General features: G+C 42.0%; 1 protein-coding gene across 1 annotated transcript in view; it reads right to left on the bottom strand.

Annotated features, from left to right (window-relative positions):
* The window catches only part of SERGEF (secretion regulating guanine nucleotide exchange factor), a 137,167-nt gene that overhangs the window by 51,120 nt on the left and 58,328 nt on the right, over positions 1-27,719 (bottom strand). Inside the window, 1 exon segment of the mRNA XM_082762653.1 lies at positions 3,167-3,203. Coding sequence (XP_082618779.1) covers positions 3,167-3,203 — 37 coding nt within the window.

The following is a 27,719-nucleotide window of genomic DNA, read 5'->3' as shown; positions in this document are numbered from 1 at the left end:
GTAATTAGTTCATTTTTCACTGTACTTCAAGGAGGATTGAATAAAGTTCGTGCTTAATTTTTATTAAAATAAGACATCTGTATTTGAGGGGGCTCTTGGAGAAATCCTGTCCTGTGCCCTGTGGTTGCATATATTTTCTACCAGCTCTATGTTTGTACAGCTACCACTGCTTGATTAGTTAACTTGTGGCATTGCATGAGCCACATGCATCATGTTAAGTGTTCTTTAAGAGTAGTTGTTCTCTTCAATTAAAAAAAAACCAAAAAACTAATCTAAACATAGTGGGGGGCAGGTAGGATGGTAAGAGTCTTCTCCACAAATACAATTTTTAACCACATACATTTCAGGGTAAGAATCAAAGCTCCTTACTTTGTCATTGTTGAAAACACTTCCAAACCTGAAAAAGCTTAACTTTGCTGCTGTGATTTTGTTTCATTAAGTATTTCAATCAATTAAAAGATTCTGTCTTAATACCTTGAAGTGCAGCGCTGCACAGCGCGGCTGTCACACTCAGGTTGAAAAGCCAGCTTTTGCTGTGCTAAGTACAAGCACAGTTTTCAGTGTCAGATGATGGTTTCCTGACATGAGATGTTATCCAACATTAATTAAATAGCTCTTCTTTTTTTTTTCTACCAAAAATATGGTGGCTCTCATGATGATTAATCCTTGACAGAGGTGAGAAGTCTGAGATTTTGTTATATTAGGTGGGGATCTTCCTTTCCAAGTACAGGGTCACGTGAAAACGAAAAAAAAATTGCAAAACTTACAAATGTTACAATCAGTATCACAAGAGGATCCCAAACTAAAACAACAATGTAAGTGTTTTCAGGGAAAGTGAGAACTGAGGACATGAAGCAACGTAAATGTCTTAAGTCCTACTTTTAATTCATTAAGTTTAGCAATATCGCAGACATATTTGGAGACTTTGCAACCTTTTCCCTTTCTAAAACATTAACCTCATGATCAAATGAGAACTGAATTTCTTCCAGTTTACCCATGAAAAAGGATTTGGTGCCATCACAATGACAACAGTCAAATTTTGCACCTTCAGCAGAAAAAAGGCAAGAAAAGAAAATCAAACAACCAAGTGGATGCAGACTATATAAAGTAACAAAAAAATCAACTGCCAGCTAGTCCTACAAATCAGTTCATATCATCAGCAAGATGATTGGAAGACAGCTTCAGCATTTGTGAAATGAATCGTAAACCTAGCTGCTCTGTCTTAAAAATGTTTCTATTTAAAAGCTGAGGCACAGACATTTGTATATGCAACCAGAAACAGCAACTTGAATACCCTAATCTTAAAGGCTTGCTTTTCAGCTCACCTTTTACATTGAACTCAACTTATTTCAAGCTAAAAGTCACTCAAGCATTTACCAATTAAGAAACTGATTATATAGTTGTCCTAAATAAACGCTGCTTGAATGATAAGTTACTGGGAAATTGTACAATCAGCTAGGCATATTTACTGAAAGCTCTGTGATATCTTTATGGAGTACAACAGCTGACAGCTTTGAACTAAAAGTGACAAGCACTGGAGAAATACTACCATAAACTGTTCTAAGAAGTTAACCTTTTAAAAGCACATACAAAAATTCAATTCAGGAATAAACTGTATCATAGTTCTTTAGTTCAAAAAATATATCTATTAGTAACATCACAACTCTGTTGTACTTGACAATGACTAACTTCTACGACTGCCAATTTTCCCACTGATTTCAATGAGAGTGGCACAGCTTTAACAGGCATATGATGCTCTTTGTGTGTTTGGAGTTTCTAGTTTACTCTAACTGCTAGCATTTCTCTCCCCTACCCATTTTTTTTTTTTTCTAGAGATTTCTGCCTAAAACGCAGAAAGCTTCAAAGGACGTTAGGAGAGAGAAGGTTGTTCATGCTCCGTGCTTGGCTTTCATGCAGATTGGAGGAATGTGCTAGCAGTACGCTTTTACTTCATCAGTTCGGCAAGAAACACAATGTCATTCTTCAGATTGCTCTTCAGGTGACATTCAGAAGCACCAGCCTGACAATTAACAGACGCATGTGACACTGAACAAGTAGGGAGAAAGTAAAGGAAAAATCTTTTCTTAAAGCCAATTATATGAATTAAGTTGAACTTTAATGAGTTCATTATAGGGTTTAATTTTAGAAACAATTAGAAAATCGTATACCATGTATACAGAAAACCATCTCTGTGGCCACTTAATGGAGCTGATAAGACACCATCCTAAAATAAATATCTTAACATTAGGACATGAAATGTAAGTTGCCTACCAAATAGCTGGCTTCTGCAGACCTGTCACACTGCACTCACGAAAAACAAGAACATTCTTCATTTAACATCTCAGTGCATCAGTCATGGTAATCAGCAATGTCTACGTGGACAGACTGCTGGACGGAAGTTGAGAGGATGCTGGTTTCACTCCCAGCTCTGATTAGGAGCTTTGTCTCTGTCTCTGTCACCCTGTTAGCTGGGATAATTATGCTGACCTTTACAAAACACCTGAAAACTCTACAGTTAAAGACTTTCTTAACATGTAGATATAGATAATAACAATCACGTAACAAGCTTCAGTTATCAACTCATCACATGGAAGCAAGAATCTGATTCTTACTTCAATTAGTAAACAAAATTCAGTTCTTCCAGCAACATCAGCTTCCTAAAGCTTCCATCTTTATTACAGCAGCAGCGTTATACTAAGATGTACTGAAGAAGCTAACTACCATTTTGAAGATTTTCCAAACTTAATCACAACAATGTTGTTTTGAAGATGTTTCCACTGTTTGTGGAAAAATTTCCCTGTTAAACATCGATACTTTGACCAGCTTCAAGCTCAGACATTTTCCCAAATCTGCAGCTTGAATTGTTGCAATGGCTCTGTTCTAAAAACAGGCTGCAGCAGTTTGCAAATACATTTTGCTGTGATACCCATCAACCTTTATCTCTTTCCTTATAATGTGGCTGGTCAACAGGGGCAATATTTTCATCATCACCAGTTAGGTCACAGATTTCTCCTCATTTCTCCACAACTATACGTTGCTTTCTCCCTTTCCCCACACAATGCCCTTAATCACTTGATATGTTTTGATGTGCACGTTCTTCTTTCATCTTGTGCTACTTACAAAGGAGAAAAAGAGACGGGAGTTGATACAAAATTAAGCTACTTACCAACTACTGCCAGATTATGCTCTGAGCCACATGCAATCTGAAAAAGAATTATGAATGGATCAGAAAAAATTTCCTTACCAGTACCAAGACAGCTGCAATTAGGACAGGAAATTAAAAATTAACCTGAAACAAACAGCCACAATTTGTAGGATGTAAAAATCAAGGCTGAAGTACTCTTAAAGGAAATTCTATTAAAAGGCTCCCTTGAGGGCTAAAAGGGCTTAGGGACAGGGCAGTATGTTTGCTTTGCTAATAAACAGGCATTTCACTTTCAAGACCCAGTCGCTACTGACATGTCAAACCTGGAGAGCAAAGCTGGCCACAATACTGCAAAAACATCACACCCTTGACAACATCCACTGGAATTAACCAGACTATTCACAGGCACAGAGGAAAAACAGATGAAGCCTTGGCAATGAGAGGCACGCAGAGCCAACTGCGAATGAAAAAGGCAATGAGCACCTCCATTTCTGTCAGCTGCAATGTTTTTCCACAAGATCCCTGTAGAACTGCATGAAGTCTACAGGCTCACTGGCATAAACCTGAAGCGATCCCATCCTTACAGCCACCTATCTGGGATGGAGAAATAGATAGAATTGAACTCTCCTACTAGTAGCAAGTTGTTTTAATTGGTAAATGCTACAAAGAAGCCAATGCGAACGTTTTATCCCAATCTCATTAGTGATGGAAATCTGTTATGAATGTCTTTTCAAAGCAAACTCAGCATTCAATGCATTTTGCTTTCTTCTTTGCAGCTGCTGTGAACGTGTCAGATGTTTAAGCTGCTTTAGCATACATCCCGCAGTATCACTCACTGAGCTCTCTCTCAAATGCATCACAAATGATGGTAACACAAACACCTAGAGCAGCCACTGCCCTGCTGCAAGGGCTTGTCTCTCCCATTGAGTGCTTTTGCAATGCCACTACTGACACGAATGTCTGACATAACAGGGACATCACCTTAGACAAGGTTACTCTGCTGCACACCCTCGAGCTTCAAAAAAAAAACAACAAAAGGCAATCCTCTGAAAAGCCTCTATCCAGTTCTTTGTCTTGCATCGAGCTGCCAATGACAAACACTACTGAGCTGGAAAAAATTAATCACCACGTCCTATTTCTTGAAAGTAGATTTGCAGTTCTAAAATATAAAATAGAAATACATACCAAGTTATAGAATACAAACTAGAAGTACTTGCCATCTAAATAAGATATGGTTTTGCACATGCATTTGGCACATGCATAACTGTACTGCCACAGAAACTACTGTGATCACCTCAATGTCTGCGTGACAGAAAAGCAGAGGTGAACCAACCAGTCCTTATGCTCAGCTCCTCATGCTTGGATGTTGGCTGGAAAAGAGTGAGCAAAGAGCGATGCACAGACCTGAGCGATCGTGCTGCCCAGAAGCACTGCGGTCACTACTACGCACCATGTACCTGCCCCACACCTGGGACATGGAAACATTTGGCCAGTGCCATTTTCACATTGCAATGGCAAGGAAGATAAAGTCTCTCTTTAGGTTCTGAGGTGCTTAGCCAGGAAATCAAATAATTGGGAAGAGGGAGGAAGGAAATGCAGTGCCAGTCACAGCACGCTTTCAGACAAATTGAGGCAAAGCAGCAGGAAAGCAACGTTTCTGCAAGAGCACTAGCAGGGCAGCATCAAGCCTTCTGTCCCACAGCACTACGGGCAGGAAAGCTTTGAGCCCTGACTGTTCGAGCACAGAAATCCTCGCCGGCTTCCACAGCCCCAGCATGCAGCAGCGGGGCTGGTTGCAGGGCCTGGTCTCTGGTGAACGCTCCCCACCGATGCCTCTGCAGTGGGAAGGCCGATGCCATGGCAACAAGATCCTCACGTGGAAACGCACGTGAGGGCTTTCTAGCAACCAGCAAGTTCTGCACCTTCACCGAGAGCTGAGAGCCGGAGGTACTGAAGCTGCTGCCAGTGAAGAAAAGAGTTAACTCCACCCGAGATGGGAGTAACCCTACCTCGGCTGCTCCCCTCGGAAATACGCCGAATGCAGGCACCGATTCCAAAGCATCGGTGCAAAAGAGCTGCTTGGGCTGGTTCAAACTTACTGCCAGGATGCCCTTCAGAAATGCTGAAGAAAAAAGAGCTGGTGACCCCAAGCAGCCTCGCACGATGCCACCCGGCAGCCAGCTCACGGCGCTGTGTGGAGCCAGCCAAAGAGCACACCCCGAGCAAAACAGCAAGCTGCTGAAGGCACTGCCCTGGATTCAGCTTCGGTGGCCCAGAGCAGGGGATGCCATGGAGACGCTTTAAACATAACAGGCTTGAAAATGTGACACCTCCTTTTCCCTCACGACCACCCACACCAGTCAGCCAGGAGCACGGTTTGCTGGTACAAGTGCAGAGCAGCTGGGGAACAGCGTTGGCACGCAGATGTTTTATGCTGGTATTAGATGTAATAAGCTCTGCAGTCGGAACAGGTCACTGGGAGAAGCCTGGTATTTACTGCAGCAGCCATAATTTTCTGGCTACTTCTCTTCTGTCCCCACCCCCAGCGTGCTGCAGAGAAATTAAATTCCAATAGACATCTGCGTGCTCCCAGCGGACAGATAAATACGTTCAAGGATACTTACAAACACACCACAGCGCTTTCTAACTGGGCAATATTTCCATGTTCTGTTTTAATTGAAAAAACCACTGATCTTACAGCTAAATCAGAGGGACTGCTAGCAAGCAAAGCATTCCACGAGCTGAAGGAACGCGACCCCCTACACAGCAACAATTCATACTAAAATTTCTCCTTTGTTTGGAGGAAAATTTGAGAAAAGCAGTGTGAGGAGAGAGTGATCTCCACATAAACGATCTCAAAGCGCTTTATAAACGCCTGTGAGGCAGGCAAAGAATGCTTAGGGACCGTTTTACTCAGAACTCATTTACCTCGTTATCCGTGCCCTTTCAACCATACAGAAATTGTTTGTTTCTTCCTTTAAATCGTGCATGTTAGCGAGCCGCTTTCTGCTCAGCAATGGCTGCGGTTCCGTCCAATCCATCCACCCAGATTAACAAACGTGGTGAGGAGCAACCAAGGGCCCAGAGTTTCATGAATAGTGATCCTTAAGCTGCATGGATGGCGAGCAAAGACCTTAGCACAGCGACCACAACCACTGGGCACGACACCACCACTTTCCTGCAGTTCAGGGGAGCCGTCGGGGTCACCACACAGCACCTCCTGCTCGTCCCCAGGACACACAGACCTTTCTCCAACACAGCCAGCCTGGCTCCCGTTGCTCCCTCCCAGGCCTACGAGGCAAGGCAGCATTGCTCTCTCCTCGGGGAAGAAGCAGACAGGATAAAACTCCTGCAGCCATTTGGACATACAATCTCCCACTGATTTCAGAAGGTAATTAAGAAACAGAATACCCTTTGTCAGCCGTCCCTGAGGAACTTCTGAGCACTACAACAAAACAAGCCAGACGAAGCATATTAAATTCAAGTTTCAGGCTGGTACCTGGACCGCGAGGCTTTTGTGGCTGTCTCTCTGCACTCCCAGGGCTCAGGCTGAGCACCCACTGCACAACCCCTTGGGTGTGAGCTGCAGGCAGAGCCAGCCTGGAGCTGCAGGCGAGGGGAAGGAACAGGATGGAGGCTGCAAGGACGAGGGGAGCTGGACTCCCAAGGGACACTGAAGAACGAAAATCCACAAGCCTTAATTAACGTCAAGGCACTCAGCTAAAACCATCTCAACGCCCCTTACTTTTGGTTCAGTGCCAGGTTAATTACCTACAGGGCAATTATTTCCCCAAACATTCAAGGGCATGAAGGCCTCCATCACTTCTCAGAGAAGAGCACAACAAACAAAACTGGTTTCTAAGACAAAAAGAAGAATCAGTATTTAAGGAGCCACATCCTAGCCATTCCTAACCTTTAGCTGTGCAAAAGCAGAGCTGGCTTGAGACAGGGGCAAGGGAAAGAACCCATTAAAAGGATATGCACAGAAGTGCTTTTATCCAGGTGGCTATACAGGCCTTCAGCCACAGCATCCCACATCTTTCAATAAATCCCACTGTAAAGCAATCATCAGGGCCCGAAGGCAGCAAATTTTATTCCTCCTGGGATGAAAAGTCCTAAGGGACGGAGCCGAGGTGACTGAGAGCCTGCAGCTCGAGGCTTACATAACAGAGAGGGATCCTTCTCTCCGGCGCTGCTCTCCCATGCCCTTGATGAATAGATGGGAACAATGATTTGTACTCTTTGACACACTGCCCGGCAACATTTGCATGCAGAATTCTACTGATGGGAAAAAAAATAAAATCAAATGAGGCTAATTAGCAAAGCTGTCCTGCTCCCAATGATCCTTCACCAGGAACTCCGTGTTCCTCTTCTGGATCATTTGACTCCTGATGGATAAGAAAGCAGCTTGCTAACCTAGCCACACTCCTTGGCGAGCACAAGACCGAGTGCAGTTGGATACAGCATGTCAGTGGCAAACCAGCACTTCCTCACCTAGAGCAGCACAGCTGAACATGTCTGGTTCAGACACATTCGTTTGCCATCCATCTCATCTTAGGGTGAATTTTTTGTTGTGTAGTTGTTGGTTTTTTTTCTTGTGTGTTTGTTTATATATACACATATAAACACATATATATACACATATATATACATAGCTTCTGGAGCTGCGGTCTATGTCCCTCCCAGCTGAAACTAAATCACCAGCCTGCCTTACTTGTCCTCAAGACACAAAATGCCAAGTGCAGCGTTTCTGTTGCTTCTTGCCTTTACATCCCCCATGCTTTACATGACACACGTGTACGTGTCCCTGCACTCAGCCTCTCTATGAGCATACCATACACGAGAAACACCGCCTCGCTAAGCACTGCAACTTCCAGGAACAGGTTCTTGTGGGTAACACAGCGCAGCTGCATTTCTTCAATTTGGTTGGTGCAACTCAAGTCTCAAGTGCTTGCAGGAGATGGAAACTTATAATTCCAAAGCAAAGAAGAAAAAAAAAAAAAAAACAAAAACAACAAAACACAAAACTGTTTCTTAGTTTTAGGTAGGAAGCCCCCCCCACTACTATAATTACAGAGAGCATATACAGAGGATGAAAATAAAAGGTGGAAAGGAAAACTTTAGTTGTTAAAACACTCAGCATTTCCACTGAACCTTCACTTCATGCCATCCCCCATGTGTCCCCACAGTCTACTTGTGAGGCAAGCATGCTCATACTGAGTAACTTCAATATGTATTGCTTGTATCAAGCTGAGGAGCGATGGATTGAGATGTCAAGTAAGGTCCATATCCACTAACAAGAAAACCTCCACATCAGATGACACTAGGGTAATAGAAAACTTGCTAGGATCTCAGTAAAAACACCCAGTGGGATTAGGTTTGAGCAGAATGACAAAAATGTAGCCAAGAAAAGTGTGATAAAAATCTTTACAAGTCAACAAGGTCAGCTGGCTCTTCTCCAATACCTTTAGATTTTCTAATTAGTTCTGATATCCTTCTTCAGGCTCCTCAGGGCTCACAAAGCATTTGCATCTTTCATTCCAGGAAAACCAAGCTCCTTCACCTCCCTGCCTCTCAGCCTCACTAAGCTTCCAAAAGTCCTTCAAAGTTTCCCTTTTACTGCAATCAAGACCTGAGCCACAAACTAATTTTTGCCTATCACCCCATCCTTTTTAAAATGAAAACAGTCACGGTCACTCAATGACAAGATTCCACTCAGTTCTTCATTATTTTGGGAAAATTCAAAACCTTTCAGATTGAGAAAGAAACTGCCATGCACATCAGCCCTGGCTGTTTATGTGTACATATTCCCAGAGCTCTGCACAACACAACACCCCCAAAGCCCAATTCCTCACCGACATTACAGACATCTCTATCCACATCCAAGCAGGAACTAGGGGAACACAGTCTTCAGCAGATGCAGTCTCACCCAAGGAAACTTCACCATTTTTTATCAAATGGATTTTGATTTACATTGTGTCATCCACACAATTGCTTCCCAGCTCCTTATATTCTCAGTGTCCCTCTCCTCATTTAAATAAGGCACAAAGAATAATTCCTTACAATCTGTCCAAAGCTTGGAGACTGCAACTAGTTTACTCCTTATTGAAGCTATAAACACCACTTCACAGAAGAACCCAAAGAAGCCCAGAACACAGAAACAAGACATTTCCAAACCACTTCATGCATTGTCCTGACCATCACTAAACGTATCCTTACCACCAGATCGTTCTGATGTTTTCAGGTCAAGAATTGTAGCTCGCGGCATGCCCAAACCAACTCAGCACCTGTCTTTTCTTCCAATGCTATAACATGCAACCAGCAAAAATGTTCTTTGTAACATGTAAACGTCATCATTGCCTATCCAAGTGTGCTAATTTCTTGTACTGTGACCTTAATGAAATGAATGGTTCTATTAAACAATGATTGCAGGCAAACACTCTGTCAAGGTACAAATCCTTATCCAACTTTCTACATGCTTCAGATACAAGTCACAACAGCAAGCATTATTTGGCAACAAAGCATCAAATTCCACTTCCACAAAGGACCCTGGAAATAGCTGTTTCTGTATAACTGCAGTTTGAAGTTTTCCGAAAGGATCTCAGCTCCACATCTCCCAGTCCCTGACTTGTAATACATTTGGAGTATTTTCTGGCATATTTCCACAAAGCTGGTTAAGAATCATAGAGCCATCAAAAGCACCTGCCATGGGAGCTCTGCTCTCCCCTACCCACAGCATCAGCGCAAGCAGGCTCGCTGCCATTCTGCATAACAGCGCAGAGACCTTGGCGCACACAGCTTGCAAGGTTACACAGTGGTGCAAAGCCCTGCATTTTTGTACCACTGAAAGGAAAACCAGCACTTTTTCTGAAGTTCATCCCCTCAAACAACTGACTTTGGGTATTCAGAACAGGCAGACACAGTCCCTAGAGGGCCCAGTGCTGATGGGGGCTCTGGCTGGCACCGTACGTCCTCAAGGCAGAGGCTGTCACTTGCCCAGCCCTGCAGCTCTGAGAGCTGTAGCCCCACCAATACAAGGTCTGACTTTTTCTATCACCTTCCTTTTCCTGGTATGTGGCTTTCTGGAACCTCCCTGCTTCTTTTATATGCTTTTCAGCTCCAATACCCTTCATTTAAAATTGCATCCTCAACACCAGACAGCATTAACAAGAGAATATTATTAACACAAAGGAACTCATTTTAAAGGGCAGAAGCTTTTTTGCTTCTTCCAACAATAAATCCAAGTTTATTATGGCACTGTCAACATCTTGGTTCTTCAGCACCCAGCATTAGGATGTGAGAGGAATTGCTAAATGATCAAGGAAGCTCTCAAGCACAGCCGAACTGACCTCTCGTCTCACCGCTAGTGCTGCTGACCTCAGTGAGCATTGCTGCTTGCACAAACTGGATGTGCACAAATACACTCACTGAGACGATTAAAAAACTATTTTATCTCTAAGATAGCTAAGGGTCTTTGAAAGAAACAAGCAGGTGACTGGAAGTACAGAACCACCACTGTGTAAAATCATTTGAAGTGTGTATCATCGGACCCCGTGCTTTTGGGAAACACATTATTTAAGATAACCATCAGCTGATCAGTGCAAAACTTTGCCTCATTTCCTGCACAATCCTCACTGCCTACCACCCCCACGTGCACACACACAACTACAAGTGTTACCCTCAACTTAATTTATAGTCAAAAAAATTACTAGCACATCAAGAACTCATCCTTAAATATAGCAAAATTAACACGGGGGGAAAAAATAAATAAAAAATAAAATGATTTTTTTTTTCATACCAACTAAACTCATCCCAGAGAAAAATTTCTTGGTTCATTTATTTTCCAGCAGAGCTACAGGCATGCAGCTTCCGTAAGGCTTAGCCTTGTATAAACACATCAAGCCATGAATTTTGCTGACTGTCCACTCCTTTACCCCTCCACGTAAATGGTGTTTATGCCTTTAGGGTGTCATGTAACTCATCTGCTCTTGGCTGTCGCATTCTCTGGTTTTGCAGCACTTAGTAACAGTACAGCTCCCTGAAGCAAACTTACTGGAAATAAATATAAACTTGCTAAGACTGCGACTCAAAGATTAATAGAAAAGCTCTTCCAGATAAATAAGGATACTGCTTATAGTGATCCAAAGAGAGACTGAGCCTTCATGCAAGTCACAAAGACAGAAATGTGGGGAAGAAAACATGTCTGAAGTGACTCTACACAGCTGATGAAATAGCATTTTTATTAAGAAGCTAATTTATCAGTAAGCCCTCAAAGCTTCTCCTTGAACATTTTTGCTAAGACTACAGCCAGAGCATGCTCTGTCTGAAAGCCATGTGGCATGTTAGCATGAGAAAACAGCTGTGCAAGAGTAGACAGAAAAACCTGTGTCTACAGGAAAACAAGACATGTTCCTACCCAAAATCTCATGTGGTAACAGTCTTCACTCAGTAATCCATGGTCCATGGCTGAGAATGGATATCATCCAACAGCAAGCACCTGGAGTTGAAGCCAAAGAAGCACTAAGCACAGACTAATACCACAAAATATCCACATTTTTACATTCTATTTGAACTATGTGGTTAATTCTATTATAACGCTACTACACAATGATGCTGGGAGCCATAGTAAATAAGTATCTTCATTTGTGAACTGCAGCTCACCACAATCTCATTCTGGTCTTGCTATTGCAGTTATAGATGGATTGCATTTGACTGCAAAAGATTTATGCCCAATAATTATTTCTGTCTTACTTCCAAATACTGCCACAGATAGAGCTATACCTTCTGGAATGAAAAAGAAAAATAGCCTTAATACAACAGATTTTTAAAAGCTCTCATTGCTCTCATGCACTAGCACATGGTCGGCAAATACTTTTAATTTATAATGTAGTAATCCTCATCTGGTTTCTGAGGATGGGTCCTACTTCCAACCTAACGGAGTGCCACGTACTGCCTGTGTTAAGGACATCACACACACATGGCTGAAAACAGCCTACAAAGGAAGCACGACGGACAGTGAAGGTTCTGCAACATTAATTCATTTAGAGATCTTGAAACTGAAGATAGCTGTTAGTGAATCAAAACTCCAGAAGCAGCCAATAAAAGTCAATAAACGGGCAAAACTGTGACAGATAAAATTTACTCTAGGCAGGTACAGTATAATAAATCTTTTCTGGATACCAAAAAGAATCATTTAAACTGTTCACATACACAGAGAAGTTTCTAAATTAGTTGGAACCTCTCAGGGAAATTATCTAGCATCGCTGCAGACCACCGACCAGAGATATCTGTTCATAGTATAACAGCAAACCAAAAAGCAAGAAATTAGACTGATTTAGAAAGGAAGGTTGTCTTTTCAAACAGAACAACTACATTTTATGGTTTCATTGTGATGGTGTCAGTAAAAAAAAAATAAAATAAAAAAATTTAAAAAAAGATGAGTACTAGTAAAAAGAAGGAGCACGTGTCTCGGCCTAACAAAAGCAACAGGAACTTGTACCAAAGATCCCCAGTGTTGCTGAAAACCACATTATTTACTCCCTGAAACAGAGCAAACTAAAAAGTGAAAATGATGCTTTATACAAAATCCTAAATTAATAGTAGCAAAATGATGATTCTTGGTTTCAGGATGAAAACCTCAGCTCACCACATTTCAACTGTATCTAGCACTTTAATTGTGCCATAGCCACTCTGTTTTCATACTACTAGGACTGAAGAGGTACTCCTAAGAAGGCTCCACAGAACTATGACAGACTGAACCAGCGCCGTTCCCAAGACAAGAACATTTTGGTATGGAATAAACAAGGGAACACATCACTACTGGGGATTACATCTATAGCTATTTTTGTTTGTTTTACAGCAAAACACTCTCTTTCATGGTAAGATATCCTCTGCCATTAAAAGGAAAATAATCAACAACCCTTAAGCACCCCAGAACAACTTCCCATGAATCTGATTATTCACTGCTTGATGATATTCCTTTCATTTTTCAGCCTAATGCTTTTTTCTGACGTTTTCAAATTTGATTGTTTGTTTTCATGTTCCAAGCTATTTTTTTCATGCTGTTCTTGAATCATTCAAATCAGTCCAATACAGGACACAATATAACAGCAGCAGAAGCTGATACCCAGCACACCTTCCTGACAAGAGCTTGCTTTTCTATCTGGACAATCAAGAACAGAATTAACTCTTCCGGGCCACAGCATAACGCCATGATCTTGAATTGACATCCACCCAAGCCCTCACATCTTTCAAAGCTACCCCTGCCCTCGAGAAGAAAATCCTTCCTCCTATTACTATGACCTGCATTCTTTCCCTTAGATGTAGAACCTTACATGAAGCAAAGCTGACCTCCTGAAGTAGACAGAAAATCCAGATTTTTCTTTTTATGCTAATGACACGCACATTTGCCTAGGACTTCAATTCACAGTGATACTTCTGGGACCTCCCACAGTCGGTTTGCCATGGCTTTCCTTTTTTTCTTTTTTTTTTTTTTTTTAAACGATGCCATTGCTGTTTTCTATCTCCATGATTTCCTGATCAGACCACCACACCATCAGAATGTCTAGGCAAACACCAGACAGGAATCTCAATACGTTGCATCAGCATTTGACACTGATACATTTATCAAACATTCATCTCATAAAAAAAACAGGTATTCCATTAGTTTGACAAAATATATTCTCACAGCTGCACACTCACTGCAAGCAACTATATTATCATCCTTTAAACCTTTATTGATCAAATCCCGTGTCAGCCATGCCATAGTTCTGGCCAAGGCAAATATCAGACTGACAAGCCTATAATTATTTGAGTCATCATATTCAACCTTTTCAAATATTGGCAGGGCATTGTCTTTCAACCAGTCTTCTGAAACTTTCCTAATGTTCTGAGGAAAAAAAAAAAAAGACCAACATCAACAACTTAGAGAGCACTTTGGCCAACTCTCTTAAATAAAACTCTGAGATGGAAATGTTTCGGCATCGATGATTTTAAAATTTTACCTCTAGAGGCTCAGTAAATCAGTAAATGGTGGTAGAGGGAAAGGCATCTCATCACTGTATGATACTTCCGCCTTTTCTGCAGATGCGATACAGCAATTGTTAGTGATGTGCAACTTGCCTCGCCAGGGTTTGATGCTTTGCCTATAGACATATTCAAGATGTTTTAGCATCGACAGTGCTCAGTTCTCCCGTAGCTGGCACTTGGACAGAAGCCTCCTCCCCAGTAACACAGCTCTCTACCTATTGCTTTTAGGTGGCGCTGGTCATCGTGGGATGTGGTGGCTCATGACAGGCTGCTGCCAGGGCCTCACATTGTGTTACACTGAGTGAAGAAGCCTTCCCCCCCGTTGGATACCCTGTAAGAATACAAGACCTCTTATTTCCACCTTGTTAATGGCTAAGGAACAGGTAATGCACTTTTGGATATACATGTAAAACGCCCCTTTTGCTTCTGTGAGTCCACTTGATTCGTCCTAAATGAACCGTAACTGCATTTACAATCGGGCAACTTCTTCCAGACGGTTTCATACTGAAATATGCTGTTGTATCATGGCCTAAAGGACAGTACTTTATTCTTTGATAAATAGCTCAGACTGCAAGCGAGATGGCTAACATGAGCAAGGCAGGGAGGGCAGAGATGCTGCTGGTGAATTCCTGCATAAGCTCATCCATCTTCCCGCTCCTCGGCTCAGAGGTTTGATCTCCACGTTCCCACACGCGCTTCCAGCCAGGCTCCCAGCTGACTTGTGTTGAATCACGATTTTACTTCAATTCTCACAGGGTCGCTCTCCGACAGCGCACAAGAATCAGAGACAGACAGGACAATTTCTTAAATGATGTTTTACAAGCGGTGTTATGTACTCAAAAAAAAAAAAAAAGAATCAATACTTTTTAAATCCATAAGACAAGAACACATTCTTTAATACATCCAGGAAGGCATGGTAAAATATACTGGTCAGAAATCACTTGATAAGATGTGAATGTCTATGTGTTCAAGGAAAATACTTTTTTCTTTTTCTAAATTACTTTTAATTTTTCCATTCATTTTCTCCTTTCAACTCTACCACGGCCTACTTACTTACCCACCCCACTCCCAGTGTGCACATATAGGGATTCTGACATATAGGACATCTTTACTAAGCTAAGCTATTGGGGAAACACAGCCTAATAATTACTAGATTAAAAAAGTGTCTGGATGGCCAGGTCCAGAGATTGGTGGTGAATGAAGTGAAAACCAGCTGGTGGCTGGTCAGGAGTGGTGTTTCCCAGGGGTCACTATTAGGGCCCATCTTCTTTAAATATAATCTTTATTGATGATTTGGATGAGAGAATTGAATGCAACCTCAGTAAGTTTGAGATGGGAGCAGTTGATGGAACTGGGGTTGTTTAGTCTGGAGAAGAGGAGGCTCAGGGGAGACCTTATCGCTCTCTGCAACGACCTGGAAGGATGGTGTGGGTTGGTCTCTCCTCAAAGGTAACTAGCAATAGGACAAGAAGGAATGACCTCGAGTTGTACCAGGGGAGGTGCAGGTTGGAAAGGAGGAGACGTTTCTTCTCAGAAACAGTAGTTAAGCATTGGAACGGGTTGCCCAGGGAGTCACTGTCCCTGGGGGAGTTTAAGAAAAGGCTGGATGTGGTTCTTAGGGACATAGCTTAATGGCTAATAGTGGTGGTTGGGGGGTACTTGGACCAGATGATCTTGGAGGTTTTTTCCAACCTTAATGATTGTGATTCTGTGATAAAAACACTGTGTGTGTGCATCTGAGATCACCATAAATGAAACTAAGGCAGTAAAATATTCTGCATATTTTCCTGCTTGATGTTAGTCTGTGGTCTGCAAGGGGGAGGAGGTCTCCTAAAGCTGAAAGGGAGTAGGGCTGAAAGCAAAGGGGAGTGCTAAGTGTCTCTTTTCATCTCCTAGCTTGGAAAAAAAAAAACAACAACAAAAAAAAACAGGCTTTTTAAAATTCTACATATATATTGTTTCTACGTTCCCCCCCCCCTTTTTTTTTTCCAATTCCTCATTAAAGAGCAACAAATCTTGTACTCAAGAGAAACTAGACTACAACTGCTAATTTACCCATACAGAGGAAAATATTTAGCCTACCCTTAAATTTGCCATTATTAGGAACATATATAAGCCCTTATTTAAAAGCTACATTTCTGTTCTGGAGCTTCCTGAATGCAGAAGGCACTGCTCATTTTAAAACAAACACATGCAGTAATAAGCACAGAACCGTGGTGCACCTTCAAGAAGAATAAATTCAGTATATGACTGATCTAACAAGTGCGCAAATTACGCTGCTTAAAATCATTTTTAAGCGAATGATTTTCTACGTGCTTTTCTACACAGGCTCCTTTTTGACTCAATGGGAGCTAAGAAACATCAAAGACTAAATTGTTCATGAGACTGCCTGAAGAAAAAGGTTCTTTCAGGTCAGCACGAAGGGTAATAACATTCACCTCAGCCTCAGCAATTAAGGAAATTGTTTCCCTCTCTACAGGCCTCAGTCTCTTGAAAACTGAAGGAACAATGTATTCAACACAAGCATGAATTAAATGTTGACCAGATAAAAATGACTAAAAATATACTTGGATAACAAAAGAGGTTTTCGGAGGGGAAAAAAATGAGTAGCTAGGCAATGCATTAAAATTATTTCTCTGGCTCCCATTCAGATGCTGTCCAGGCACAGTTTCATTGTTCGGGATGTCCCTTGCATCCCCTCACATCACCTTCATTCTCTCCCTCAGCTAACCTCCAGATAAAAGTACACCAAGCCTTAATACAGCATTCAGCCACATTAACCTAGTAGCCAGCAGCAAAAACTGGGGGCTTCTGGATTCATAAAGAATTCTTATAGCTCCTGGGAGCCAGGGGGGTGGTGAAAGCTCATACCACACTGAGACAGGCGGCTCTTTCAGGTTCACTCACGAGGAAGGATGCCTTGGTGATTTGTGCTGAAAGGGGCTCCCCGACCTCCTCTGCCTGCGTGTTCCCACACGAAGGAGCTGCAGAGAGCGATGGGGAGTGCTCGGTTTGAAACTCCTTTCAGCAGCCTAATATATTACAGATGGATTACAGAAAATTCATTGATGTGAAAAAGTGAAGTGGGAAATAATTTGTATTGCTGCTCTTTAAAAAGCTCAGTGCTGGCTCTTCTCCTCGGTCACCTGCCACTAAGATGCAGCCAGCACAGAATATGGGCACACACTTCACGGGTTGTAGGTGATGAAAAGGAAAAACAACAAAAGAAAGCTTACGTAGGTAAAACTGCAAAACACGACTTGAGCTGATGGATCCTCCCAGCACTCTCTCACATTGCAGAAACAGCAGCATTGAGCAGACAGGGATTTTTTATTCCTGGTTTAAGAGAATGCTGACATTTTGTGGTTACATCCCAGGAACAGCCAGCTCACTGCCTGGAGATATGGATGGAGGCTCCTGTCGAGCCCACCTGCCTAGCATCCTGTACACTCCCTTCTCTGCTGTGTACCACACACCTTCCACAGCTCGTCACCGCAGCCTCACTGTCTCTGAAAAAGGCTCCTTTCCCTCTGCAGAGTGAGCCTACGGAAGGGGGAAGGGAGGCACTCGCCTGGGCAATGCTTTTGCACACTGCAGCATCCCCAGGCAGGCTGGCTGAGCACGCACAATAGGCACCGTTGCCCGAGCAACTGCATCCTGGTGACATTTTTTAAGGAAAGCTTCTCTCTTCCCACCTCCCTTCCGTTCGATGTGGATCAGGCAGCACCTCGTACCTGCCTTGGGTGTGACGACCACGGCACAGGGAAGAACAGAGGCACCCGCGGGCCCATCGGGCACCCGCACACCACCTGACAGAAGAGCTTGCCAGCTGGCGTGCGGGCACCTCACACGGCAATAAAGCTGTGATCTCTGGTGAGCAAATGTTCTGTAATCCTCCGTGTGTTTTCTTCAGAATCACTGGCTTTAAATAAAGAGCTACAGCATGAGTCTGCCACGCTTGCTCTGCGAGAAGAAACTTAAGTTTCTAATATTCATCACCATCTCAAACAATATCCCAAACAGAATGTTAAAAACAAAACCAGAAAAGATCTAAGCTGCTTATTTTTGCACACACATTTATTCTCTGAGGCACATAGCTAAAAGGCAGTGGAAGTATGTGGTCCAGCATGCGACTCAAAAAAATGTTAGTCATAGAGATCACAAATAATTTGCACACTTAAACTTCAACAGTGAGTTGATTTGTCTAGCTTTATTTGGTTTCCCTAGTTTCCAGATAAAGAAACGGGCATTTTTTCTTAAGATGTAAAAAAAAAATTCTCACACAAATGTTTATGTTGTGGGTGATTGCCACTCCCAAACAGATTAAAAATTCCAACTAAGGGCTTGGACAAAACACAAAACAAGCACCATCCGCAAGAAGACACTTCACCATCTTTTCTTTCTGCTTCAACAAGGAACAAGTTTTAAACTTTGGCCTTTCCAGGTTTTTGGCACGCAACATCATTCAGTTGAAGAAGTGTAAAAAGTAACCCAATGCCCAAGCAAATGGCATGCCAGAACTGCTGGACAATTGCTAACAGGATGCAAAAAGCAAAGAAATTGGCCAAAAATCAAACTAACCAAAATAAATAGGACTGCGTCTAAATTTGTGTCTTGCCATACATAAAGACAAAATGTTTTTCAAGAAGACAGTGTTATAAGAAACAATAGGGAATTTCAGCATCAGTTGCAGGTATATAACTCCAACCAAATGGTTGTCAAGCCACAGCAGACAGCTTCGTTAGAGAAGAGCACTTCAGGCTTCGCTAGAAGGCATGCAGTTCCAAAACTGTAAGCTGCTGAAAGTTGCAGAGACCCAATTATACATCTAAATCTTGATTGTTTGGGGGAAAAAAGTCATATTAGCTCTGAGAGTTAAAGAAAACCTTCAGATTTCTTGTTCCTCTGCTAATAAAGGATATTGCAAAGCAGGTATTAACTTCACCTTGGAAGAACAAGCAAGCATGAGCCAGAAGGAGCTACTGGAAATTTAACTGGACCAATTTAAACAGGACCAAGCTGAATCCTAATCCTCCATCATACAAAGTCATGATTGGGTATCTTTGGGTATCTTCCTAAGAGAAATGCTATCACTTGAAGTTGTTTCTGTTGCAGGAAGAATTTGGGTAAAGGTCTCCAGCTTCAATTAGGAAAATGACTAAACTATCACACTCGTCCCCATGTCCATAAAAATTTTACATATACAGCATCAAAAGAGAAGTAAATCTCAGAAGCAGCACTAGGAGAGGGCACTAGAGAAGCACCAACTACTTTAAGACGCCTCTACCTAGTTTGAGGGGGCTTTGGGGGGAATTCAGGAAAGAACTCTATTTACTTTTAACAGATGTACATTTGTGCTTTTTCTGTTGTCCTTCAAAGTGGACTCTGCAAGAGATTTCCAGCCCTCAGAACATCTACAAGACAAACTATTCAAGACTCTCCTGAGGTGAATCAGACTGATGTCCACATGCTATAAAGATGATTCCTCATTTCAATACAGCTTTCTAGGGATGCTCTACCTGGATGAATTCCATCCAAATCAAAGAAACTGAGCTTTGTGCAGAAGGGAAGAATGATCTGAGAGAAAACACCTGGAACTGCAACTCAAAGCTTCCAGTTCTAGTCCCAAATCAGCCAGAGTGCAGAGAGCAGAGCCAAAACAGATCCAGTGTTGCCTCAAGCAAACCAACACAGCTGGTGCCTCAGCTGCATGCCTGTACAATGCCAACAGCACTGCTTCTTAGGCATTTGCAGCCAACACCTGGGCAGCATCACTACAATCACTGAAGGACAAACCTATACAGGTCAGGAGAAACTCATTCCAAAATATCCTTTCAAGGCCTTATAAGTTGCTTAATAATGGTGGTTTTCTTTTTTTCTTTTTAAAGAAAAAATCAAGTTCATGACATCTATTCTGACACACATTTACAGATCAGTAGAAGTAGATTAGGTTTAAAGGTTCTTTCATTCCCATTTAAGAAAAAATAATGCTAACATAATGTCCACTTCCAAAGCCGCCAAATGTTTTGATCAAGGCTTTGCAGTTCATTTGCCATTCGAGTTGACGTCAAGGGCAGCAACTTCAGGGGTCTCTCTTTTGAGGATCAACCACTTTTCACCCACAGCCCAAGCTATTCCCAACTGGAGATGTTTCATCCAGAGGAAAACCCAAGCTGTTGAATGAATTTTAGATGAGCTACTTGCAACAACCAAAACTGAAACGTGATTATTAATCACTCTGTTCACGAACCATTTCAATGTTTCCACTTCCCCGTTCAACTGAAAGCTGCTGTACGTCCTCCAAAAGGAGCTGAGTATGATATCAAATATAAAGTTTCAGAGTACTAAGAGGCCCCAGAGAAAACATGCTAAAGCAGCAAAATACAGCTGTGCGCCAGCCTTGTTTTGTTGCTGCTGTTTTTAAAATTGCAGGTACTGAGATTTTGAATTAAGGCTTACAACAGAGAAGATAAGCTGCCTCTTACAATGCACGGCATTTTTAATAAATAAAGCCTCAAGGAAACAAAGCAAAAAATATATATGTAGGGAGAAGCTAACGTTTGAACTGGAAAAAGGAAGAAGGTAGCCTTTTATTATGTACATTTACTGCAGTCTTACCACTGCAAGTTTGAAAAACCTAAATGAAATTTACAATGGAGAAGATAATCTCACCAGCATCAACACCCCTACAGAAGAAACTCCATCTGAAAGGAGGACAGCTGGGACACCCAATCAGAAGCACACAGAGAGCCTTACTTCATTTCAAATTCAGTAGAATATTAAAAGTAAATGCAAAATCATGAAAGAGGGGATTTGCATATTAAGTTACTTACTGCATTTAAATCTGGTTATATTAGAAATTCATTTCTTCCAAGAGAAGTAGCTTGATTGCACTTCTCACTGAACTTCTGACCAAGTTTTTAAAATGTCTGGAATCTTACCTCTAGCCTAAATAAAACAGTGTTCTTCATCACTCAAAGTCACATCCTAAAAGCAAAATACAAGGAGGAAAAATGCTGCTTTAGAACAGAAGTCTGCCACTCCTACTCACATATTTATAGCGCCAGGGTTGAGCATAAGGGTAGTAAAATTTAAAATAACAAGAAGGCTATTAAGGACTCTGAAGTCAAGTGATCAGAAGTGACAGCATAATAAGCACAAGGAAAAATATAGCCTAACAATGCAGAGCAAGTCACAACGCAACTGTCCCACTATCTGTGAAAGCCATCTACACGTTAATGCAGATCAGGTACTGCCGATACAGCCCAATGCAGCAATTTTGAAGAGTTAGCATCTAAAACAGAAGGGGCAGAGGACTACACGTAAGCTGTGGGAGAAACTCCAAGTCCATAAGGCCTGAAATTAGAAGTTACATTGGAAAAGTTTGTTATTGACCATACAGCTTTTCAAATGGGCTGTTTCAGTTGCAAGGTCAGAAACACCAAGTACAGAACTTTTGAAGCATTGGGAATGCTAGTACCTTCCTTAGCAGCTACGGTTAACTTATTTTAAGACAGTGCTGAGCAACACAACGTTACAGTAAGTGTTCCTATGACAAGTATGTGCTAAGAAGGAAGGTTTGTATCTCTGAATTCTAACAGATGCAAAATTTCTTAAAGCCATTCTTGTTTATAACGTGGATTTTTCTAGTCTTTGTTCCATGGTTTTTAAGACACCAATATTATATTTTTTAATTTGAAAGACAGAGTAAGCTGAATATGTATTTTTTTTTTTTTAATAAGAGATTAAAATAAGATACACTTTGTGAAACACACTGATTTTTTTTTTACTACAGTAAGAAAAGCAAGGGAGGAATTTGCATAATGCTATTAAACTGAAAGTATTCTGTAAACTCAGGAGTTTAAACAGAGGAATTTCCAAAAACAGGTATTCAAAATACTTTTTTTTTTTTTCCTTTTTAAACCTGAAAATGTATTTTCCAACACAAGTTCTTGAACAACCGCCTGTGACCCTAACATACAGAAGACTATTGAGAAGGCTTCCCTCAGCAATCAGAAGGGCCTACCTACACATTCATTCTTACATTTCCTTGTGTATCATATAATCTGTGTTACCCCAGTGCCACAGAGCACATTTCATAGAAATAAGGCTCCTCTTAAGGGCTGTTAGCTGGAATTTAGAAACCCCAAGTGCCATTACTGAGGGATGCCATACAGTTTCAAGTTTCAGCTCAGAAAGTACATTTATTTTGGGTTGCCAAAAGGAAAGTCAGAGTAGGACAGTCTCTTTCCTTACAGGTGAAACCAGCTGTCAGGGCCGGACATGACAATTCAACTCCACGAGAAGCCTGGAGAAGTTAAATTGAAGGAAAAAGCCACCATACATGTCCTCAAGAGGCCTAAAAGCAGTCTTATGAAAAACCCCTCTACAGGTCTGCCTGCAGTATTGCCAAGGGATCTATTCTTTCCAGAGAACCAGCCAAAGAATAAGATTTTTTTTTTTTTTTAATGAGGTCTGATTAAAATTTAACACTGTTAAATAACATACCTAGGAGCTCAAGTAGCCTACTTTTATAGATGATGGTAAGTGGAAATTGCAAGACAAGCAGCATCTTTTAAAATTGGCTTCTTCAGGAATCTAAAACAGTACAATGGAGTATGATCTATGCCAGAGATTTAAAAATTTGGGCTACTACCCGCTCATTCCTATCCAGACCATCACAACACTCTGCACAAATGCGATGGGGTTTGGGAGCCTTTTGTCACAGCACTGCTATTTAAAACAAAAGCTTTTTGATAAAGCTCGTAATCAGATTCAGCAAAACCACTTCTCAGGAAGAACTAGATGAACAAGCACAGGCTTCAGGAGCAAGACAGGACAAGCAGGCAGTGGCTGTAACGTGGACCAAGACCACACATAGACCACCACCTTCTCCTTTAGCTATCACATTAAGCTCTACTGCCATGATTAATGGCAAAGCAAAGCAGAAACTAGGAGAAAAAGACTTGAGGGCTTAGCAATACCTTTCCTTGGTACCTTGCTTGCTATTTGTGTTTAGGTACCAGTGATTCCGCCCACAGACTATGGTGGATGCTGCAAATTGTCTTCTGGAGGTGAAGCCATTTCACTTTGGAGTGAAAGCCTGGAAATGCTGTCATTGCATGTGCTTGCTTACCCCTGCGTTTATGTTCACTGTTTCAAGGTTTGTGAGCTGGAATAGCTTACAGCACTCTATGAATGCAGAATTGGACAGGTTGGAAAAAAGCTGTTTAATGCAATATGTGGAAACAGGGCAGAATGTTCACCGGGAGACATTTAATCAATTCCCCGAGCAGCTGACTGCACAGCAGCAGTAGCACGCAGCACTGCCCAGTCCTCTGCACCAGGAAGCCCACAGGATTTATCTGCAGTGACCAGGGCTGGGAAGAGAGTTCTTGTGTGCTTTGACCACTCCGCTGAATTCACGGAACCTTTCTGGTTGGAAAAGACCTTTGAGATCATCAAGACCAACCGTCAAGCTGAACTACCAAGTCCCATCTCTAGAAGAAGACCCCTGGTGCAGCGTCCACACATCTCCTTGCTCTGCTCTTCTTAGCACAGACCTGCTGTGGGTATCCCATCTCCCTCTTTCAGCACCTCTCAAAGATACAATGCCTAAGACAGGGTAGCAGGTCATCAGCTACTTTCTTCCTCCTGTTTCATTTTAGTCTAATTGGTAACAATCCTTCCACTTCTTTTTTTTTTTTTTAATGGTTTGTTTCACCATCCCATCTTACTCTTGAGCAAAATCACTCTTTGGGGATTTTTTCCCTCACTTTATTTTTTTTTAATATATATATATAATCCAGTCTACATAGTTTCCGTTTTTTGGGTTATTTTGTCAGGTCCTACTGGTTGCTTAGAGAAGCTTCGTTTTTTAATGTCCCTCTTTATTTTTGTTTGTACTGTAATTTTATTCTGATAGTCACCTCCAACAAGATGAGATTTGCAAGCGAGGCAACACACGCTCAGAAAAGCCTTTTCAAACATCCACACCAAGGCCTACGGAACAACACAGCGTGTGTTGTTTTCTCTCCTGCATCTGAAAACTGCATGAAAGGGCCTCGGGACTCCTTAACAACACTTAACAGTCTCACACAAAGCAGAAAGCGCGTCTCTTATGGCAGCCTGTCTTACAGGGCAGGGTGCCTTTGACCTCAAAAGGTGAAAGACCATTTTGTGGACAGGGAATGAAAGAGTCAAAAGGGCGCTTGCTAAAACCACCTGGCAAAGCAAGCATGTGCAATGGGACCCTGGGGGAGAGGAGGGTGAACAAAAGCAGCAGCAGCACCCTTAGCTCCCAGCCCTGCCTGCTGTCCTGATCGCATCCCCAGCCAACCTCCTCCTCTCCGATGCTTTGTGAGACAGTGCCATGCTGTGGACACTCGGCTCCGTTGCTCCTGCGCTCTGCAGTCTCTGCAGGTACAGTAGGCCTGCTTCCTGACCCACTTTCCTCACCAATCTCTATTTAGCTCTACGCTAGTGATGCTCCTGGCATGACAATCAGATACTGCAGCCTGCAGTGCAGTTCATTACAACACACTCACAAGCTCCTAGTAAATTCAGTGGAAAAGTACTGTATCAATAAATCCTAATTAAACTCAAGTTATTTCCATAAACTTGTTTCAAATGCATCAACAAAAGAAAGCGCTCCCAATGTATTTAAAAGATGATTTTTCTTTTTAAACCTGGTAGGCGTAAAGGAAATCCAAAGTCTCTCTTCTACCCAAGGTGTGTGAAGGGAGAAAGCTATTAGAGCGAGTACCTTTTCTTTGGATTACCTAATCGATCTTACAACTTGTGCCACTTAAAACCTGCCACACTTCCTACCACTGTCATTTATTTCTCACCGGAAAAGGGCTCTGCAACTCAGTGCCCAGCTGACCTGTAAATTCAAGCTCAGTACAGCTACTGAAGCTAGAATCTAACATGCAATTTCTCCCTCAGACACATTTGACTTGTACATTAACGTACGAAGGGTGAATTTGCTTCAGGACATTCACCACTAGGCCAGGAAGGACAATTCTGGTTCCCAAGGCCTGAGTTTTTAGATCACTGAGAGTAAGTAATCAGAGGTTGACCACAATCTATTTTTCCACAAGAAGGAAACAGTCCTCTCCCTGCCTATCTAACAAATGGCTGAAATGCAGACCTCTGGTAAGAAAATCCATGTTCCAAGTCCACTCATATTATAGCTGTACCTTATAATATTACGTATCCTTCCTTCCTTCGTGGGCACCTAAGTTCCCTGCAGATTCCTGCAGTGAATGGAGCCAATGAAGACTGCTCCCAGTGTTTGTCAGGTGAAAGGCAGCAAAATACAAAACGTGTAAGAGTCTTACTCTCTCTTGCCAAAACACTGCCTCTGGTCAGGGGAATAGTTTTAAACTTAGAAAGTCTGCTCCTCATCAAAAACAAACTCTGGGAGCTCTTCAGAAGAGTTACACGAAAACATTTTAAACTACTCATCTTACGATTGGGAACACTCAATATAAGAATCCTAGGACAACTACAAACATGTTTAACATGGACAACAACTCAGAAAAGCAGCAGCAGAAAGTATAGCAGCATCAAGTGGTTAATATGAGACAGACAGTTTGGGGCAATGACTGGATTTCAGGTGCAGATCATTTACAGAGGGTATTACACAAGGGAGAGAGCAGGAGGAGCAAGTATTTACAAAGCACTCCCAGTGCACACTACAGCCAGCCACAAATCCAGTCCTTTGTGGGAGTCCATCAATGTGCAATAGGGCCGGTTTTGCTGGGGAGCAAGAAATATTAATAAAAAAAGTCTTGTAGCTTGGCGCATGCCACACAAACTGACACTGTTTTTTATTTGCACTACCATAATCACACTAATTTACTGAATCAACTACAGATTCCCAAAAACGGACCCCAAAGTGCTTATGTAAAGATCTCTGCAGGAACTAGTCTGATTATCCATTAAGTGGGGTGATGCCAGCCAACGGCAGAAGAAAACAAAATTAAACATCCATCAGAATGTGCAATTCATCCAAATTTCATACCACAGGCACCTATAAATATATGAGTCATTATAATAATGTACAAGGTAATTATATTTCATCACTCATTACCTTGACCCACGGATGACCTCTCATCTTCAGATGCAAGATGTAATCCAGACTTGCATTTTTATGACCAGGAACTCTGCAAGGAGCTTACATAAAGCAGCATCCTTCGACGAGCAGACACAGGAGATACAGAGGCAGGCAGAATTCAGGCAGGACACAGCTAGGTCAGTCCGTGGTGGCAGATCTAGCCTAACTCCCAGGCACCTGGCAAACAGCAGCTACTTAAGGGCACATATCCTCTTTGTTGCTACCTATGCACAAGCCACAACAACAAAACTAAGACATTATTTTGCTGCCTGGTTATTTAATAAAGAGATGATAGGATGATGCTCGAGGGAGTCCCAGGGCAAAAATTCTGGCAAAGCTGCAGTCCTCTTGACAGCTTTTCCTAGGATTATATTTTCTGTCTCATTTGATTAGCTTACACTGAGCCACAGACCACAAAACTAAACCTAGACCTCAGCTCACCTAGACCTCACTTCTCTAACCTCATGCCTACTCAATCCCAGTGGAGAATACATAGTGAGGCCCAAGAGCATAGGAAGAGCAAAGGAATTTCTATACTGGATCCATCTACTCCTGTGACAGGTGTTCCACACCAAAGAAACCCTCACCAGACAGTTACAGAATAACCTACAAAGTCTATTTTTAGAGTCCATAACTCCATACCCTAGGGCATAGAAGTTTACATCTTTTCAAGAGACAATACAGATTTTTGTTTGCTTTTTCTCTATGAACTTAGATATTCTCAGTATTAGCATCCAAACATGTTTTGACCCCTGGTATGTTGCATTTCCTTCTCAAAAGCATTTGGTACTACTGGGTTTTGGTTTTGTGTTTTTATTAATCAAACAAAATTCTGTAGGAATCCAAGGCCGTAATCTGAATTGTTCCCGCCTGAACACGTTACAAAATTCTGGCTGTAAAAATAGAATGGATTCGGGTTCACACAGAAAACTATGTAACTAATAGATAACTGGCAAATCAAGAAAGTACTTTAGGGGATGTAACCTAAGATGCAATCGTTAAATTCCTTCTTAGTCCCACTTTCTGGGGTCAGATTAAGAGAAAGAACACCTAAACAAACACGGGTTTCAGTGGTTACTTTCCATATTACTGTGTTTAGTATGCTGACTCTTGGTTCATTTGCAAATCCGCACGCACCCATGGGAGTGGGATCTCAGATCATTTAGCATCATGGCAGATTTCCAGTTCTTTGCAGGAAGGTTGTTTTCCTCCATGAATCAGCAACTGTCCATCACCCCACAATGTGTGAAGAGGAAAAACCCACCTCATCAGCAGAAACTATACACGTGTGTGCGTCTATACTGGGTAGGGGATGATTTGGTCTCTATATACAGTCTGCACGTGACGATTGCCATTTACAAGCATGTGGGTGCCCCATAAAGCAAACTAAGTGACAACGAGACATCTTTCCCTTTCTGCAGTCAT

This window comes from Aythya marila (assembly GCF_965140915.1).
Source record: "Aythya marila genome assembly, chromosome: 5".
Taxonomy (NCBI): domain Eukaryota; kingdom Metazoa; phylum Chordata; class Aves; order Anseriformes; family Anatidae; genus Aythya; species Aythya marila.
Note: the sequence above shows the minus strand (reverse complement) of the source record. Positions and strands in the feature narration are given on the sequence as shown.